Below are 19229 nucleotides of genomic sequence, written 5' to 3'. Positions count from 1 at the left end.
TAACTTGTCTATAATACATTCATATACTATTTAAAGGAGATACTAAAACTACACACCTACTTCTTCTAACTACCATATCTAACCAACTCACAACTCGTGACCCTCTCTCCCAAGTCCAGCCCCAGGAGGGTTGGATTGGCCATCAGGCTCAAACAATCCTCACCAGAATCCAACCAAGCACTCACTCCAGGTAAACAACTCTCCAAACACATTCCACATGGGAAAAACAAGGAGCAGAAATAGAAATTGTTTTCTCTTTTTTTCTCTCTGTGCTCCTCCATGAAAAATCCTGAATGAGAGAAGAATGTGCCTGCCACACACACACACACACACACACACGCTTCTATTGTAACATCTGAACTCTTATACAATTCCATCCCTACACTTTCAACCCTTCACCATCTTACCCATCCAGTTTCTCACTTACTTAAGGCATATTCTTACTTACAACTGTAGAAACATAAGTTTATAGTTTTTCTGCTTTATGTCTGTGTACTTTTATTTTTACATCAACCCAAGCTTCTTCCAAGGCTGCAAATTAAACCCTCCTGTGTCTGTGGAAGTTTCTGTCTTTCCATTTCCTACAGGGGCAGCTGTTCCCAGAGGGAAGGCAGGGCCACCCCGGGCTCCTGAGTCATTCAGTCAGAGGCACAGAAGTTGGTTCTGAATAATCTCATTCCAATTCTAGCACTGCTGGCTTTGAGAGGAAGACCCAGGAAATGGAGAAAAGAAAAAGATAATTCAGGATGAGGGTATTTGGATCTATGGCAGTAGCCAAAACCACAGCAGCTTTTCTTTTCTACCAAGAAAAACTTTGACTCAGCTGGGGACTTGCATGTCCTGCTAGTGCCCGAGGTTTCCCTTTGGCAATGTATTTCCTTTCAGCTGCATAAACCTTTTTGGGGGCATTGCTAGGGTAGTGATCCTCCAAGTGCTTTATCCTCCAAGAGCAGTTTCCTGCAGCTCTCTATTTAGAAGGATATTTTATGTTAGCACTCTATTAATTTGGAAATAATGGTGTTGGGGGGGGGGAATAATTAAAATGGCTTCAGAAAGTAGTTAATTATAAAGCCTACCGTGGCCTGAAGTATAAAATATTAAAATACATTGCAGTCTGAGAAATCATGTAGGGGAGCATTACTAAAATAATTAATTTAAAATTTTACATATGTCACCCACACAGCTAATGCCTTGGCTGCTGCTAAAATGAGTCCAGTGCCCTTCAAAAACTGAGCATCTCTTCTATCTCCCACTCACTCCCTTTTAGGTATCCTGGTTTTCTTCTTTACTCTGGGCATGCATTTTGTGTTAAGAACATCAGTTTTGGAGAAGGGCTTTATGCAAGAAATGAAATGCCCTCTGTGTTTATTTTAGCATTATCACCGTGTTTGGTGGGGCCAGGGCTGGCACAGAGCTGGCTGCTGCCAGTGCTGTGCCTCCTCCTCCTGGTGCAGCCTGCGTGGGTCTGCCTCAGGTGAGCCCAAGCTCTTGTGCTGGGCCTGGAGCATTTGCAGTCCTGGCAGTTCTCAGAGGGTATCAGAGCTCTGCTGGCCTCTCATCAAGGCAGTCCTTTAAGTTCAGCACTCTTGTACCAAATTTAGGGTTTTTTTCTGTGCCACTGTGCTGGCCTAGCAGGCAAGCCAGGTAGGCATTAAATATTGCAAAGCTTAAATGCAGAAAAAGTGCTAGGTTTTGGTATTTTAAGGTTGAGGGGGTTTGGGTGTGGTTTTCTTTGTTTGTTTGTTTGTTTTTGGGATTTTGTTGTTGTTATTTGGGGTTTTTTGTGTTTGTTTTTAATTTACTTTTGAAGAAAGGAGAATGTGTCCTGTGCAGGCTGGGGCTCTGTGCTCACAGCCAAGCCCCAGCTGTGCTCAGCAGCTGTCACAGCACAGGCTGTGGTGATTCCTGCCCCTTGTCTGCCTGATTTCTGCTGGGTGCAGGTTCTGACATCCAGTGCTTTATCAGACATTGGCTGCTTGGCACCTATTACGCCTGATCTCAGCACTGCTAATAAACAGCAGCATCAAGGCCATATTTCCTGGTTCCTGTCAGGGCACTGCTTTCCTGGGTGAAATAAAAGTCCCATTAACATGCTCCTCCTCATCGGCTCTGACAGTTTGATTAATTAGGCCCCCTCTTTAGATGACCTCTGCACTGACACGACAAGGAGGTGAATATAAAATGAATAGTTTGCCCACATGATGGCCTCCTGCAAGTTTCAGATTTTTATCAGATCAGCCTGAAGTCTGGGCTTGTATTAAAACCCCCAGCGTACAGCAATATATGGCTGTGGGTTATGAACTGCAGGCTTTACAGTATGCTGAAGGAATTAAAACCAAACCACTCCTAGCCATCCTGATATATTGACTTCTTCTCTAAGAATTAATCTTTCCTTTACTCTCTTGGCCATACAATACAGATCTAATTCATTTACATTATCAAATAAAATGACCTTTTGTTTTCAAAAGGTTTTTTATTGCCAGAAAATACAGTATGTTAACTCTGTGGTTATTCAGCCTCCCATAAAATACTAATGTAAAGCCATTATTCTAGTGCCACTCTATTTAAATGTCAGCCTGCCTTTCTGTTATAAACCACCAGTTCATAGGCTGGTAACTCATCAGTAAAACATTTACTTCAGCTGAGAACTTGTAGTATGAGCTCACAACTTTTCTTTGAATGCATCTTTTTTAAAAAAAATTATGACTATATAATATCCCAAGGGGTGAATATGTAATTGTGACACTGCAGCATGGCTGGAGCACCTCTCCTGCAGAGATGGGCTGAGAGAGTTGAGGCTGTTCAGCCTGGAGAGGAGAAGGGTCTGGGGGGAACCTTCCAGCAGCCTTCCAGTGCCTAAAGGGGTTACAGGAGAGCTGGAGACTTGGACAGGACAAGGGGGAATGGCTGCACACTGACAGAGGCTGGGGTTAGGTTAGATTTTGGGGAGAAATTCTTTACTGTGAGGGTGGTTCTTTACTGCCCAGAACAACTGTGGCTGCCCCTGGATACCTGGAAATGCCCAAGACCAGGCTGGATGGGGCTCTGAGCAGCCTGATCCTGTGGAAGGTGTCCCTGCCCATGAGGGTCATAAAGGAAAAGCAGCTGAAAAGACTGGTGAGAGCATTGGGCAGCACAGAGGCAAACAGAGCATGATTTTAATTGAAAAGGGTCTGTAAAGCAATGGGTCACTCCTTTTTGTTGCCTTCAAGATTAAACAAGGAACTCTGATGACAACTGGGTCATTTTCACAGTATTTCATTTTAAGGTCCCCCACCTTTGTGTTGTCCTTCTGATGCCTTGTGAAGGCTGAGGTAGAACAGAGACTAGACAGAGCTAAAGAGTAAAGTAGGGTTTTATTAAGAGATCTCAAATAGATCCACCATGGGCAGCACAACCTAAAATGGTCCCAAAATGCACGAGCGCTCCCGGGGGCTCTCCCTGGGATCAGTTCTGCTCCATTGGCACCTTGGAGTTCATTGTCCCATTCCAGCTCCAGCCCAGGCAGTCCCATCCTGCTTGTTTTTCTCTCTCCAGCCCACGCTGTTTGTGCTCTTGGAGCTGAGATTTGGATCATTTGTCCTTGGTGCCCAGCTGGAGAAGGAATTGTTTTGTGTCCCTGCTCTGTGCAGAGAGCTCAGCATCCCCTCATGTGAAGCTCAGAAGTGCACACTAAAGCAGCACAGAATGTGAACATCTCCCACAAACCTCATTGGAAGGACAACACCGAGGTGGAGGACCTTAAAATGAAATGTTGTGTAAATGACCCAGTTGTCATCAGAGTTCCTTGTTTGATCTTGAAGGCAACAAAAATGAGTGACCCATTGCTCAAACAGATCCTTTTCAGTTAAAACAATGCTCTGTTTGTCTCTGTGATGCCTAATGCTGTCTCCAGCCTTTTCAGTTGCTTTTTCTTTATGACCCTTGTGTTTTTCCCTCAATCTCCCCCATCATATCTTTTCCTTTGTGCTCATCTGTTGATCAAGTAACTGCATTATTTTAATTGATTTGCTGAATTGGCTCATACATGAGACAGCTCCTCCAGGTAATAACCTGAAAATGTTTGCTCACATTACTGTGGCCATGCCTGAGTGCTGCAGCACTTGGAGCTCTCACTGGTTTGGGAGTGCACTGAGCCATTTGTGCAAGCTGTTTTTCAGTTTCCCTGATACAAGCAGAGCAGCAGGGAGTGAATGTTTATTTATATTATACATATATATAAGTATATCCAAGCACAAGTGCACATGTTGTATGCATCAGGTGTACATCAGGTGTGGGATTTTCTCTTTGTGTGGACTTTGCTTGCAGTGGAGTCTCCTAAGGCTGAGAAGGAGGTGTGATGTGCATTTTGGGATCCGCGATCATCCCATTCCCCAGATGACCTTGCAGAAGAAGTTTGTTGGTAGGCAGAACTTGGCAGACAAGGCAGCAGTGGTTTTTGATGAAGACTGGACAGGAGCTTTAACTTTCCCTTCCTGCAGACTCCAAAGCTGGATCACATTTTTCAGCAGAGGTGGAATTTCAAGTATGCTAGATGTTAAATTTCTGCATGGAGCAAGGTCTGTAATAACTGAAGAAAATGAACTAAATCTGCATAGCTTTCAAATAAATGACACTTCCTAAAACTTATAACTGAACAGTAAACCAGTAAATTATGGCTTAAGACCGAGCCATGGTATTTTATCCTGTACCTAAATGCCAACTAAGCATGTATTGTGACACTGGAAACTCAGTTTTCATCTGGCTAGTGAGGATAAGAGACTTTACATCAAGAATAAGCTGGAACAGAAGGTAGTACAGACCTCAGACAAACAAGAAGTGCTGGGAGTATCCTGTGACCTAATTATAGCTAACTGTTTCCATTCTTTTCTGTAAACATTTAGAAGATTACGTTACAAGTTCCTACAATTAAATATTGTGGGCTGTGCGTGTCTGGAGGACTTAATACATGTGAGCCTTGTTTGGTTTTCCCAGCAGGCATTCTGGAAAGTTTCAGTTTCTTATTGAGGAATGCTAGCCAGCATTTTGAGCAAAACATAAATAAAAATAGTGGTGGTATTTATAGAAACAGCACCATCTGGCAATGGACAATCTCCCTGTCTTATTTTAAGTCATTGGACTAGCTAAGAATAATTGAGTTATTGGTAAAGACTAATGGTGAAAATCATGGAGGGCAAAATTCTGTGTCTACTGTCTGATTGGCTTTATGCAAGTTACTTAGGCATACATTCTGGCAAATTTATTCTTGGGTTAGCCAGCCTAGTTCTGCACCTCTCTAAACAGTGCTCTGTCTAGACTGTTCTGAGCCTAAATTATTTACTGCTTGTAAAGCACCTGAAAGAGTTTCTGAAAGCCTTCAGGTTCCTGTGATTGTGATGTAGGTTTGTGCTTAGTGTGTTCCTTTGGGTTGGTTTCAGTTTATTGTTTTTCTGAAGCACCAAACTGGTTTGGTAACTCTGGGAAGTAGAATGGGAAAAGTATGGGCAGCTAAGACATCCAGACCCAAAGCTTTTTCTTTGTGGTGTTATGTGATAGAGCTCCTCAATATAAGAAAGACACACCTTTCCTGTAGGTGTCATTAAATGTTGTGTATATTAGGAGCAGTACAGGCTGCAGATATAAACATATAAAAAGGTGCTGAAACACTACATAAAAATATGTGTCTGGAATTTGTCTGGTCTGTGGCATTAATTAATGAACAAGCTATCACATCTGCTGACCCTCAGAGCCTTTTGGAGGAACTACAGAGACTTTATCAATGCTAAAAAATTCTGTTTTAAGGAGCATTCCGAATAATTAAATATCTACAGGCCATTTCTTAGGCGCAAGAACCAATTTCACTAATAGGGCAGGTTGACATAACTACTTTGGAGTGCTTTATTTGTTACACTAACTTACATCTGGCAACATTTCTTTCATAATTCACTGAAATGTAACTTACTTGTTTTAAAGGCTGACGTGTTTCTGTTAATATTTTCCAAATGCTGCTTTTGCAAATATATGAAATATTCAACTACTGGATGTAATTAGACCTGTTCAGGTTTTGCTGTTTTACATGTCAAACACACAGACTACCCCAGTGGGCTGAAGATATGCACTGTTAAGTGTGTGTTGGGGGAGAGGTCTTTACTTTTTTTTTTTTTTTTTTTCCCCTCTACTTTAATGTGTGTTGTCATCACAGAAGCAGGACTGCTAGTAAAAGCCTCTCCCTGACTGACCTGGGGTGGAAGCTTTGTCAATTTGCATTTCTTGCACAGATAATAAGGGGAATGTAGAAAATTAATTTAAGATGTGGTACAATGGTGTGTTGTGACCACGTTTACACTGAGAAATCAAGCATCCAAGGATCATTCTTAAACATGCACAGTTATTGAGCAAAATTGAATCAAAATTTTAGGCAGCTGCTCTTTTTTTCTTTTGTTTCCTCTTTCTCGTGTCATGTCCCTGAGAACAGACACTGATTTTGTTGTGGTGAGCTTCAGTATCAGAGAGCTCCATCCTCTAGACAGATACTTCAAGATTCTCTGGTTTTACGAACACTACAAAATTTTACCAGAAGACCTTGAGTCATTTAGGTTCTTTCCAGTGCTGCAGCATCCTTTGATGCTTCCAGGGCATGGGTACTTTGCCCTGGGAATGAAGGAGTAAATGTGCTCACTCCAGAATGAGCAGCAGTCCTACAGGTCAGTGCAGGATGTGTTCTGTAGGTCTGAGCTGCTGCCACAGTGCAGCACCACTGCCAGGTGGGGAAACTGTGTGCTTAATATCTGGGTCCATCTGAGTCTGCTCCTAACTTAAGCCAGGTCTATCCTTCAAGGCAGCCCCAGCTCTGCACAGCACATATGTGAGGTTTGGTATTTGCCTCTATTCGTAAGCCTTTGTAATTCTGTGCTTTTTAAAAGTAGAATGAAATTAGCCCTTGAGTCAAGTTTTCATTTTTTTCGGATATTAAAATATCTCCCAGATCTCATTAAGTAAAGCCCCAAATAAAATAATTGCAGTGCAGTTAGGGATTGGGAAGCCCCAGAAGGTTTGGAGGAAATTTCCTCTTTGATGAGCAATCTGGATACTTAAGCAAAGGCTGTCTGGATTGAGAAATTGAGAAATTCACCTACTCCCTTCCTCTCCTTTCCAGTGTCCACTGGCTTCCTGGTGGTGTCCACTGCTCAGCTGCAGTGTGTTCTTTATAGCTGTTCTCTGGGAGCCCTGTGCTGTGTTCTGCTGTCTCCATGACATTACTGGTGTTCCAGTCTCCTGCCTGTCTGCTCCTTTGCTCTCAAGCTTCTTAAACCCTGGTGTATTTTTTATTTTTACATGGTTCTTAAGTCAATTTTTTATTTGTTTGTTTTCTTTTTTTTACTAAAAGTCAATTTTTCGTTTATTTGTTTTCTTTTTTTTACTAAAATACATCTTACCCGCAGATGAGTTTTCTTAAATACTGTCTGTGAGGTTCTGGTATTGTTAACACAAATCATGTGAACTGAATGGACAATCCTTAGCAAAAAGGATCACTAATCATTGCAGACATGGGGTAGGAGATGTCAGTGGCTGGTGTGGACCATCAGAGAGGAGAAATAAGTGAAAGGTATCCACAGAGGTGGTAGATTTGGCTGTAGATTTGGGCACCAGAGCTCAGTCAGTCAATAACAGCTGGGGCAGCCTGGGAGCAGTAAGGGCAGAGATGTGCAGACACTGAGGGAGGAAAGATGCAGGAGGGAACTCTTTCCATGTACCATTTTGCAGCTGTATGGATGGCTAAAGCTGCACTTGCTGCTGCCTTGTGCCTGTTTTATGTCACAATCTGGTCCAGATCAGCACATCCATGGAACATGATGGATGGCAGCAGTAAAGGTCCTGGATTTTCCACAGCTCTCACAGATCCAGGCCTGAATCTGTCTCTGACAGGAGTTTAAACTAAAGCCTGCACTGGCCAGTTTGTACAGTCTGAGGAACAAATTGAGAATGGCTTGGTGCAAGGAGTGTGCCAGGTCATGCTGGCTGCTGAGGGGATCCTGCAGCTTCTCATAGTGAAGGACTGCTCCCCAGGGAAAAGGCACTGCAGGGCTCTGTCCCTCCAAACACAGTCAGGATGGGGGGTCCTGCTTCTCAAGTGCTTTGTCATTTAGATAACCAGCATTCAGAGGTTAGAGACTGTCAGTTAAAAGAGAGAGATAAAAACCTGCAAAACAGAACCAATCAAAACAACCAGCAGGTTGTTGAGGTTTCAGGTTTTTCTGACCTTGTGAAAATAGCTGAACTATCTTCTAGAGACTTCCTGACTTAAGTGCAGGCTGGCAATAAGGAGGTACCTACAGTAACATGGCTAACATAATTGCAGTACTGATAATTCACTTCTGTGGGAGCTTCAGCTGTTTAAAGATGCAGGGTAAGCAAAATCCCAAGGAACCAGGCTCTGTGGTGCTCCTTTCTGTTCTCTGTTACTGTTCTCACTTTCTAAATGGGGCACTGAGGCACAGCAGGCGAGTGCTGGGTGGGAATGACATTCAGCTGGAGCCCCAGGCTGTGCCTCCCTCACCTGTCACAGCTCTGCATATAATGAGCACCTTTAGGAAACAGTTTAGCCTTTACCATTTCCTGGTGGTTGTTACATTGAAAAAGCATTTGAATCTTCACTGTAAAAAGGAGCTTCACCAAAAAAAAGCATTTTAGTGGCACTGAAGGCAAGTTTCAGTGGCTTTGCAGAAGCTGCTGTAAAATGTGATGCCTTGGGAAGGCTGACCTAGGACAGGGACTAGACAGAGCTAAAGAACAAAGCAGGGATTGATTAAAAGGATCTCCTCCATGGATCCCCCTTGGGCAGCACCAGAGCCCAGCCAGGGCTGCACCCAAGATGAACCAAAATGGTCCCAAAATGCACGAGCGCTCCCGGGGGCTCTCCCTGGGATCAGTTCTGCTCCATTGGCACCTTGGAGTTCATTGTCCCATTCCAGCTCCAGCCCAGGCAGTCCCATCCTGTTTGTTTTTCTCTCTGCAGCCCACGGTGTTTGTGCTCCTGGGCTGAGATTTGGATCATTTGTCCTTGGTGCCAGCTGGAGAAGGAATTGTTTTGTGTCCCTGCTCTGTGCAGAGCTCAGCATCCCCTCATGTGAAGCTCAGAAGTGCACACTAGAGCAGCACAGAATGTGAGAAATAGAAAAGCTAAACCTGAGGCATCCAATGCATTGTGCACTTGCCCTGCTCAGTGTTTTGTCTGGATGATGCCCCAGGCTCTCCTGTCCTGCCCTTGTCCCTGTCCCTGTGTGTGCGTTCCCTTGGGCAGTGTGTGCTGCTGTGTGTGTGCCCTCGGGGCCAGGAGGCACTGAAAGCCTCTCCTTCTCCTTACACCCACACCAAGTCACTGCTGTGGCTGTTTTGTCACCCTGCTGGTCTCTGCTGCTCCCCTGCAAGGCTGCAGCTTTGGCCCAGGAGTCTGTAGGGAGGCCCCACCTGGAATCAAGGGCAGGGCTGCATATCCACGGGCTGTCCCACCAGCTCTGTTCTGCTGCTGGAGCTGCCTCCCCACCTCGGCAGCCAGGGCTGTGTGCTCCCTTTGAATGCTGGTAAAAACAGAGAGCATTTCCTTATTGTTAGTGGTGGAAGTGCTTCCCACTGGGATGTCTTTTAGATGCTCCCTCAGCTGTTATCCTCTGGAAGGAGACAAGAGATTTTTGCCTCCTGTGTACTTTACTCATTGGATTAAAGATAAAATTGAAGGTTTCCTAAAAGACTGGGTAGCCTTAAAAATTAATGAATACTTGGGATTAAAGACCCATGAGATAATTTATTTTTTCTAATCCTGTTTAGAAGTAGCTGTTGAAATAAATGGATTTACTGGTGGAGTTAAGAGCAAAATGTGAATCTAGAAAATCTACAAGGTCTCATTGTACATTTACCTTTTGAGTTGTTAAAGTCCGAGGATCAGGTAATTAAATTCATGAGTCAGGGAGGAAACGAAAGTAGGTTGTAGGAGTTACCATCCTTCAAGAGCATTAAAGCTGCAGAAGGAGTTGACATTTCTGTGTTACCCAGGTGAGCTTGGCCATGGCATTGTGTCCCCTTTCCTCATGTGACAATGTTGCTTCTGAGGTGAAGGCACCATCGGAGCAGTTGTGATTTTTTGTGTCGAGAAATGATGCTTTGCCACTGTGCTGCTCTTGCAGGTTGGTTTGGGTTAGTTTTGGGTGGTTTTTAATGTATTAATAAAATAATAAAGCCATACAGTGCTTCCTTGGGAGAAGGGAGATGTGGTCGCCTGCTGAAGCTGCAGCTCTCTGCTGCTAAAAGCAGATGGATTTGTGTGTCCTGTCCGGGGGTTCTCCCAATGCACCTGTCAAAGGAGGATGAGTCTTGCTGGGAAGCTTAAAATTCCCTCCTTCCTGGCATGATGTCAAGCAATGTCTGCACCTCCTGCAGCACAAGGTGTGAAGATAATTTTCAGCCTCCTGCATCAGCATCCTTTTAATTGCAGAAAACGTGGCTTCCAAAACGCCAGGTGGAGAGGGGGATCTGTGGGGATTCCTGTGCAGAAAGGAGGAGCTGAGGAGAGCAGGGATGGGCCAGGTGTCTGCCTTCCATGAGGATATTCCCTGTGCCACATCTGCTGCCAGCACAGCCGCTGTCCCCAGGTGGTGAGGGAGCTCTGCAGTCAGGGAGGGCTGGGCTGTCAGCAGGAGTTACAGAGGGGGTTTGATGGCACTGGGGGATTCTGTGAGCTGTGCCGTGGTTCTGGGCAGCAGAGCCTCAGTTTGCTTCCTCTGCACATGGGCTCTGAGGACGTGTTCTGCTCCATCAAACCTAAAGTGACAAAACTATTTGTAATCTCTCATTACCAGCCCCTCTGTGTTTTCCTTCCACGCCTCCCTCGTGGCATTGTTCAGCAGCCAATAACTTCCTGCTCTGGCCAGCTATGCTTTAAAATGAAGTTTTAGGAATTAGCTGAAATATTTTACTCAGGGATCCACAGGAAAAAGAATTAGGTCAGATCTGAAATATTGCTGCTAATGACTGAGTAGCCTTTATTAATTACTTGTGCTTGATTGCAATTTGCCACAAGTGGGTATATGTGCTTTTACCCCTCTGATTCTCTCCCCCACCCCATGGGATGTAAGGAAAAGGGCTGTGAGGGGCTTGGTTGCCAGCTGGGGTTAAACCATGACTGCAGCCAAAGTTCATTATCTACATTACTTCCTAGACAGGAAGTGGTTTCTCACAGTAAGTAATAGCTTGAAAATATGTTGCAGAAGGCACCTAACACTGTGCACAATTCTTTTCTTCTAAATTATTTAGATGTTGAGAGTGACTCTATTTAACTCTTGTGTATGAAAAAAAAAAAAAAAGGGCACTAACACTTTAAAGGGAATAAAATATTCCTCTCTGATCCCCCTTGAAAGGACAGTCAGAGCAGGCTTTGTGTTCCTGCAGGTATTTAAAGTTTGCTGGGGTAACCAGCCACTCCCAGGGTTCACAGCACAGCCACCCCATCCATCCTCCCTGCAGCGCAGCAAACATCAGCTCACCTTCCTTGGGGTCCCACCAAACCTGAGCCCGTGCCAGGCAGCTGTTTGGCTTCTTGGTGGTGTTCAGAGCACACACTTGGCTTTCTGGCAAGGCCTGAACCCCTTCCAAAGGCAGGGACCCCCAGTGTGCCTGGCCAGCCTGCAGTGCTGTCAGGAGTTGTGCGCTGGTTCATGTTTTAAATGCCTGAAGCCTGAATCTGTAACCCAGGTGTCCTTCCCGTCATGCCTGCTCTTCTCTTTGATTTACCCCTTATGGATGAAAATCCTTAGTATATTAAATAAGTACTTGACCATCTTTCTTTGTGCATAATGAGGAAGGTTTCTCAAAAGTTTTCTTGCAAGTGGATTCCCATGTGGCGCCTGTTAGTCACAGCTAATTACAGAGGTTGGTGAATGAGGAATTTATCTGCGCTCAGGTTCCCCTCCTCCTCCTTCCACAGTGCTTCCGAAGAAAATAAAATAAAATTCCTGCAGACAAATCCAGGTTTTTCTGTGGTCGTGGTCTCCGAAGAGCTCCAGAGACATCACAGATGTGGTTTCACATTTCAGGTTTAACTATGTTGTAATAACTACAGTCTTATCTGCAGGAGAAATGCAAGTGGGGAAAGAATCATTAATTGACGGTGAAAAGTTTGGCTCTGTGTGTTTGTTTGTTTTAAGCAACTGAATGTTTAACCAAACAATATTTTAACTTCTGCCTGCAGCCCTGAAGTTTACAATAATCTCCATAGGTTAACATCTAGGAATGTTATCGGAAGGGATATTTTAACTTCTGACTGCTTACAATAATCTCCATAGGTTAAAACCTAGGAATGTTACAGGAAGGGGAACTTGGATACGTGCTTCAGGAAAGCCAATCCTAGGAAAGCAGAAATTCTCGTGGTTTAGCTAAAGCCAAGATAACCAGCTTCAGTTTTAATTCAGCTGCGCCCAAACCCCCTGCAGGATGCACAGACCTTGCTCTGCAGCACAGGAGGGTTTTTAGGTGCCTTGGTGGGTGCAGAGCAAGGCAGCTGTGAGAGGTGAAGCCTCGTGGCTGAGCACACAACTCCCATCAGACCTTTGACTAAAGTCTAATTTTCCTGTCTTTTGTCAGTGTTCATTCAGGAAGTCTGCTAGCTTGAATGAGTTCCTGTGTGTGTGTAGTATGAGCATTATCCTGCAGGACTACATGGGATATGTCTATTATTTGTCACAAAGGCACCAGTGACCTTCCTGCCCCTATATTAGCAGCGCCTGCTGTTTTTCCATACTGCCAGTTGTCAGGAATGCAGATCATCCACAGAGTTGGGTACAATTCTCATTGGTCAAATTATTGTCTCAGCAAAACAAAATGCTTTAATTATAAAAAAATAAAAGTTAGAGATGTCGTCTCAGCAGGACATTCCCACTCAATGCATATTTGAGGCTGGAAAAATGAATAATTTAGTGGGGAGAGGAGGCAGATTACATAATGAAATTACACAGCACTTGAATTATCTCTGTTTTAACAGGTATGTTTTTGGGGGTTTTTTTGAGGTTGGTTTGTAGTTGTTTTTTGCCCCCAGTTTTTGTTTTCTGTTTTCAGAACTGCAGCACACAGAAGACTTCAGGAGTAGCCTGAACTTTCAGAAATATGGCCAGGGCTAGGACAAGAGAATCCTACCTAGAAAACAAAGTCTAAAACTGAGTTCTGGGAATCACACACACAGATGCAAACTCTTAAAATTAGTACAATACTAAGAGCTGTATGAAAGGTCATCGGTAACAAATCTAAATATTCCTGTATTTTATCAGAGCAATTGTTTCTGTGTACTTATTTGATAGGGAAAGGCTTTATTATGATAGACCTGTATCAAAATTACATGTTGAAAAAGCTATATATTACAAAAGTGCTAGGAAATGTTCTTGTCATTGCTACATGCTTGGATTGGTGAATAAACCAGTGTCTCAGAACATCTCTGTGCTCTGCTGGAGAGCACTGAGGGTGTCAGTTTTCCTAGAGAAACACTAAATGAATTCTACATTATAAGATCCCTTTTAAAAAAATCACTGTAAGGCTGAACACTGTGTGAATGTATATTTCTTGTATTATTTTTATTGTGTTTTCTTGTATTATTTTTGTTTTGTTTTTCCTTTATCTCTAGGAGGCTCAGGGGTTTAAAACCCAGTTGGATGACAGTGTTTTGCTATTAAAATTGCTGAAAGGAGTAAGGTTGAGTTTAGTGAAATGCCACAGTGGTACAGATGGTGCTGCCCCATCGAGCCTCTTCTCTGAAAATCTTGAAACTGTTTCAACTTGTTTCAACTTGTTTGAATCTTGAAACTGATTTTTGCCTCCAAAAAAATATTTGGGTTGTTTTGCTAGTTAGCATAGGGAAAGAGTTTGAACATTCCCAAACTGTGATTAAAAGCTTGAGGTTTAGGCTTTGTTATTTTAGTGTTTTCCCCTTTCTCTCTAGTGAGTAAATGCCCCCAGGGCTGAATGCACACAAAGTACAGAAAAAACATCAGACATTAATCTAAATTCAAATGTGTATTTTAACATATGTGTGTATTTGGATCAGTGTTTGTCAGGGGCACCCCCTTGAAAAAGGCTGTCTGCAGATAATCTCTGAAGCACAAAATTGTTTTAATTCAGAAAAAAAATGGAGAAGGGAAGAGATTTTTTTTTTATTTCACACTGATGGAGTTTGTCTTATTTTCCCCAAAGGACACCCTGGTTTAATGGATGGGGCTTTAATCTACCCAGAGGTCAGTCTTTGCTAGACAAGTGGAACCTTATTCCTGAGGGAATTGATATACTAATGACACATGGACCTCCCCTTGGTAAGTGAAACAGAAGTTCTATGTGATTTTTTTGCATGAGAATTTTACTTTCAAAGTTGATAATGCTGTAAGATATACTGTAATTGCACCCAGAGTAAAAATTGTGGATTGAAAAACTTTCTGAAAGAAGTGGAAAATGATGATTAGGCTTAGCTGATCTGTTGAGCTTCCATAAAAAAATCTTGATTTTTTTTATTAAATTCAAGTTAGGGAAGATCAAATATCTGACACCATAACCATTATAGTGTGACATTTTATTTAAGAATATATTCATCTGACAAGCAGTTTTCAATCCCATATGACTTTTTAGAGATTGACTAAAACTTTTGAAACCTTTTCTCACTACAGTGTCATGTCATTTGAAGGTTTGAGAGGAGCAGTCAAGAGTTTGGAACTATGTAGTCACATATTCTCCTTGATAATGTCCTTGTAAACTTAGAATATGTAAGAATAGTTTTAAAGGTATTAATTGTCTTATAAAAAATTTGTGAAGGAATAAAATTATGTTCTTAGATAATTGTTCCTAACTTGATCTAATGACAGGTGAGCACCAGTGTGTGAATGCATAATTTGTTTCTTCATTAGGTAGCTGAAGTTCCTCATTTAGTTGAGTTTTGCTTGTCAGTGTGAGTCATTGGCTGCTCTCAGTTTTGAGATGCAAACTAAGCTCTGCTAGGCTCAGCAGGACCCCAGGACACTCATCCAGCAGAGGCAGGAGTGCTCAGTTTTGGCACCTCTGGAGCAGTTCAAGCCCTCCCTAGAGCCCTTTGGGAAGTCCCACTGTCCTGCCTCCAGCCTGTGCCCCACCAGGCACAATAATGTATTTTTTACTGCTTTTCCTCCATGTGGCAGGCAGTCTGAGACTGTGGCTTGACCATCTCAGCTGCTTTTCCAACAGCTGAGCCTCTTACAAATACCACTTCTCAGGATTAGGAAGTGTGGCAGTGTCTTCATTGCCCTTACTCTGAGAGCAGTGATTTTTGTCAGGGTTTTACTGAGCTCTGGCAGTCCAAGGGATCACACAATCACAGGAAGTGTCCAAATCACAGTCACTTACTACATTAATGCAGTAAATATGTAAAATCTGCTCAGAATTGCATGGTGCCACTAGAAACCAACATTTTAGGTGCTTCCAGGCTGGCTCAGTGTTCTTTTAGAGCTTCTTGGTGACTGTGGAGTCAGGAATTAATGCATGCTTATGTTTTTTACCACAATTAAGAGTCAGCAATCCAAGCTAAGAGGAAAAAAGAAAAGTCCAGAAAGTTTTTGACCAATGTACTTACTATTCCTTTTATATTCTGGCTAATTTTTTAACATTATTTAGAGAATGTTGTAAGATGATCAGCAAATTCCCTTTAACCTTCCTGGAGCTGCCAGTGTGCTGCAAACCAGGGCCTTGAACAGCACTCTCTTAATCACTCAATTTTCCCAAAAAATAACAAAAAAAAAACAACTCCTAGTGTGTTTGTTATGTTTCATGGGTGCTGTTTTAAATGGGTTGTTCATCCATCTGCTCTGAACTGGGTTCATACAGAAATACAGTGATGCAGCAGACACTAATGAGTGCTGTAATTGAATAAGCCTGCCTAAATTTTGTGTTTGAACGAGATAATGAAGTTCAGTTTCAAAAGGCTGGCACTGTATCTCAGCTACAGACACGGATTAGGTGTCAGTACTGTGCCTAAAATGAGGGGCTCCAGGTCTCAGCCTGTGTGATAACATTGATAAAATACTGCTTTTTAAATACATGTTAACTTATTAAGTGAATATTGGGGGAGGTAGAGCTGTACCTGGACTCTTTGGTCACTCTAAAATTTAGCCAAGTTCATGTCCCAGCATGTTTTTGCCCAAGTCAGTAGAATGATGCTGCAGCTGGATGTAGCTCCTGAGTTCCCTTTCACTGCCCACCTTGCCCTGCTGATCTTTTCCACACCAGTCCAGGCAGCAGGCTCCTGCAGGGACTTCTGTAATAATTTTCCTGCATGTTAATTTTTCTGCACTGGCTTGTTGGGAGCTGGTTTGCACTTTTTGTGTGGCTTGAGGCTGGTGATGAGGACTCAGAAGTGACCTGATGCTCCAGGAAATGTGGGAGTCTGTATTTTAAATCTTTGGCATTGAGTCGTAGCTCAACTCATCTTCCTGAGCTGTTTTCATTTCTGGAGTAACTGCTGTAAGACCCAGGGGAAAGGGAAGAAAAATCTGCAGCAGTGCCAGGAAAAATCTGCAGCAGTGCCCAGTCCCTGGGGTTTCAAGGTGGAAGAAACCTGTAGTTAAAAAAACAAATCACATCCAGAAAAAAATATTAATGCAGATGGAGGGAGGAAATCTTAAGGAAGACAAAGTGACAGTGAAACATTTCTTAAAAGCCATTGTGTGCTTTAATGGAGAGGTTATGACTGGAGATAATGCAATAAAACCAGTGTGAATTATGACTTCCTGAAAGATTGGGTGAAACCTCACCCGAAGAGGGAAAATGCACAGCACTGATTGCTTTTTGCCTTCAGGTTTTCGAGACTGGGTTCCCAAGGAGCTGCAGAGAGTGGGCTGTGTGGAGCTGCTGAACACAGTGCAGAGGAGGGTCAGGCCCAAACTCCACGTCTTTGGTGGGATCCATGAAGGTAAGGAGCAGAGCTGTTCCCTGCTGCAGCTCAGATTTCCAGGAGCACATTTTGGTGGTGTGTTGCAGTGGGTAATGCCATATTGGATTAAAGTAGGGACAGAGTTCAGGGAAGTGATTGCCTGCGTGGCACTTTGTAAATTTATTCCAGAATTAAAGCAGGCTGTTTCAGGAATGTGTGCTACATTTAGCCACCTACATCTTTCACTGTACAGCAAAGGTTGTTCCATACAGGTTATTTGAAAGCAATTCGGATTTTGACAAACTCGGTTAGAGAAACAGATGAGATTCCCCACACTTGCGTGCCAAAATGAAAATTATCCCCATTACTCCGAGCACAAGAGCTAAGAAAGATGCTAGAGGAAAAAAAGGAATTGTGAAGAGAACTTGCTGCCTCTGCTCACCTCCCTCAAGGTATAAGGAGCAGCAGAAAGGAGGGCACCTCGAATTAGTCTCATGTTTTGGAAGAGATATTCCCACTCTGCCATTGCCAGCGCAGCAGAGTGTGAAGCTTCAGAAACAGCAAGCTCAGTTTGTGGCAGTGGAGGAGAAGAGACTGAGAGATTAAATCCATTCTGGAGATACTTAAATATTTAATACAATTTTGTGGCTTTCATGTGGCTGAGAGACAAACACTAGGAGTTCTGCCTGGGAGAGAGTGCAAGACTTCATGACCCCGGAACTCAAAATTACACATTAAATGTTTTATATTCTCCCCCTGGAGGTTTCTCCATTGTCTCTAACTAGGTTCTCCATAGGCCTAAAGATTTCGAGGACTTCATAAAAGCCAAATAAAAAGAGGACAGCTTTCTCTGCTAGTGGTGTTGGTTTTTCTGAAGCCCTTGTGACTTCATGCAATGATTTCCATGCCTGGCATGTGTAAATAAAGAGTTTATACTGGGAATGCTGACATGACCCTCTGCATAGAGGCATAAATAACAGTCCTTTAATATACCCATTAAAAAGATTGGGTATTTTGTACAAATATTAGTCCTTGCATATTAAAAATAAATGAATATGGCAAGACTCCCAGCTAAAATGCGTAAATTGTAAATTTGGGTGGTGAAACTTGTGGTTGTAACAGTGCTACGGGTGGGAGAGGAGGGTGTCTGAATGTCCAAGAGCATCGTTATGAGAAAGCACCACATTTAAATTTCCTGGGAAAGGCAGCAGGACATATTAAAAGTGAGCATTCAAATAAATTCTTGTAAAAATGCCAGCAAAAATTTAAACTAATTCCAAGTACTTACACAGAAGACATAAGAATGGCTTGTTTCAGTACCAGGAAGAAACAGCAAAGTGTTGAGAGCATTATCTTAGGGTGCAATTAATTTTTATCCAATCCCAGCTGAGATGAACATGCACCACACTCTCAGGAGCCAACAGAGGCTATACACACATTTTGGTGATGCAGGTTTTTTTTCCCTGGTTGATAAGCAAAACAACCACAAACAAGGTTTTTCCCACCATGAGATGATCTAAATCAAAATTGCCAGTCTAAATAAATAAAGTGATACAGGTGGACAGTGCAGCAATTCTGAAGTGATTATTCTTTCTGATAGGCACTGTGGGTAGCTGTATTTATCTTGGCTTTCAGACAGCAGTGATCTGTACTGTATCATAATGGTTTAAAAGAAAAAACCTTTTTCCTCTGTGGGTTTGCAATAGGAAGCTTTCTTCCTCCATGAAACTCTGGGGTTTTTTTTCAGGTTTTTGTTTTTTTAAGTACATTTGGGTCAAATACTTACTAGATGTTTTCAAGCTTCTTTGTAAGCTTTTTGTGGATGTCAGCTGAAAACACACACTCTTCCATAAAATTGTTGTAAAATAGATATATAAATTAAATAATGGAGCCATAGAATGGTTTGGACTGGAAGGGACTTTAAGGAACATTTCATTCCAAACCCTCTGCCATGTGCAGGTATATTTTTCACTATCCCAGGCTGCTCTGAGTCCTGTCCAGCCTGGCTTTGAACACTTTGGGAACCTTACCTGGGCAGCCTGAGGATGTGCATGTGTGTGTTTTTAACCTGCTGAGGAGTACCTAAGGTCTCAGAAGCTGATGCCCCAGGTTTCAGCTTTTCTATTTCTCAGATTCTGTGCTGCTTTAGTGTGCACTTCTGAGCTTCACATGAGGGGATGCTGAGCTCTCTGCACAGAGCAGGGACACAAAACAATTCCTTCTCCAGCTGGGCACCAAGGACAAATGATCCAAATCTCAGCCCCAAGAGCACAAACACCGTGGGCTGGAGAGAGAAAAACAAGCAGGATGGGACTGCCTGGGCTGG

General features: G+C 42.9%; 1 protein-coding gene across 7 annotated transcripts in view; it reads left to right on the top strand.

Annotated features, from left to right (window-relative positions):
- The window catches only part of MPPED2 (metallophosphoesterase domain containing 2), a 137232-nt gene that overhangs the window by 89379 nt on the left and 28624 nt on the right, over positions 1-19229 (top strand). For all 7 annotated transcript variants that reach the window (XM_072929432.1, XM_072929429.1, XM_072929427.1 and 4 more), the window contains exons 5-6: positions 14209-14324; positions 16829-16942. In XM_072929432.1, coding sequence (XP_072785533.1) covers positions 14209-14324; positions 16829-16942 — 230 coding nt within the window. The remainder of the gene's footprint in view (positions 1-14208; positions 14325-16828; positions 16943-19229) is intronic.

Source organism: Taeniopygia guttata, chromosome 5, assembly GCF_048771995.1.
Source record: "Taeniopygia guttata chromosome 5, bTaeGut7.mat, whole genome shotgun sequence".
Lineage (NCBI taxonomy): Eukaryota > Metazoa > Chordata > Aves > Passeriformes > Estrildidae > Taeniopygia > Taeniopygia guttata.
Note: the sequence above shows the minus strand (reverse complement) of the source record. Positions and strands in the feature narration are given on the sequence as shown.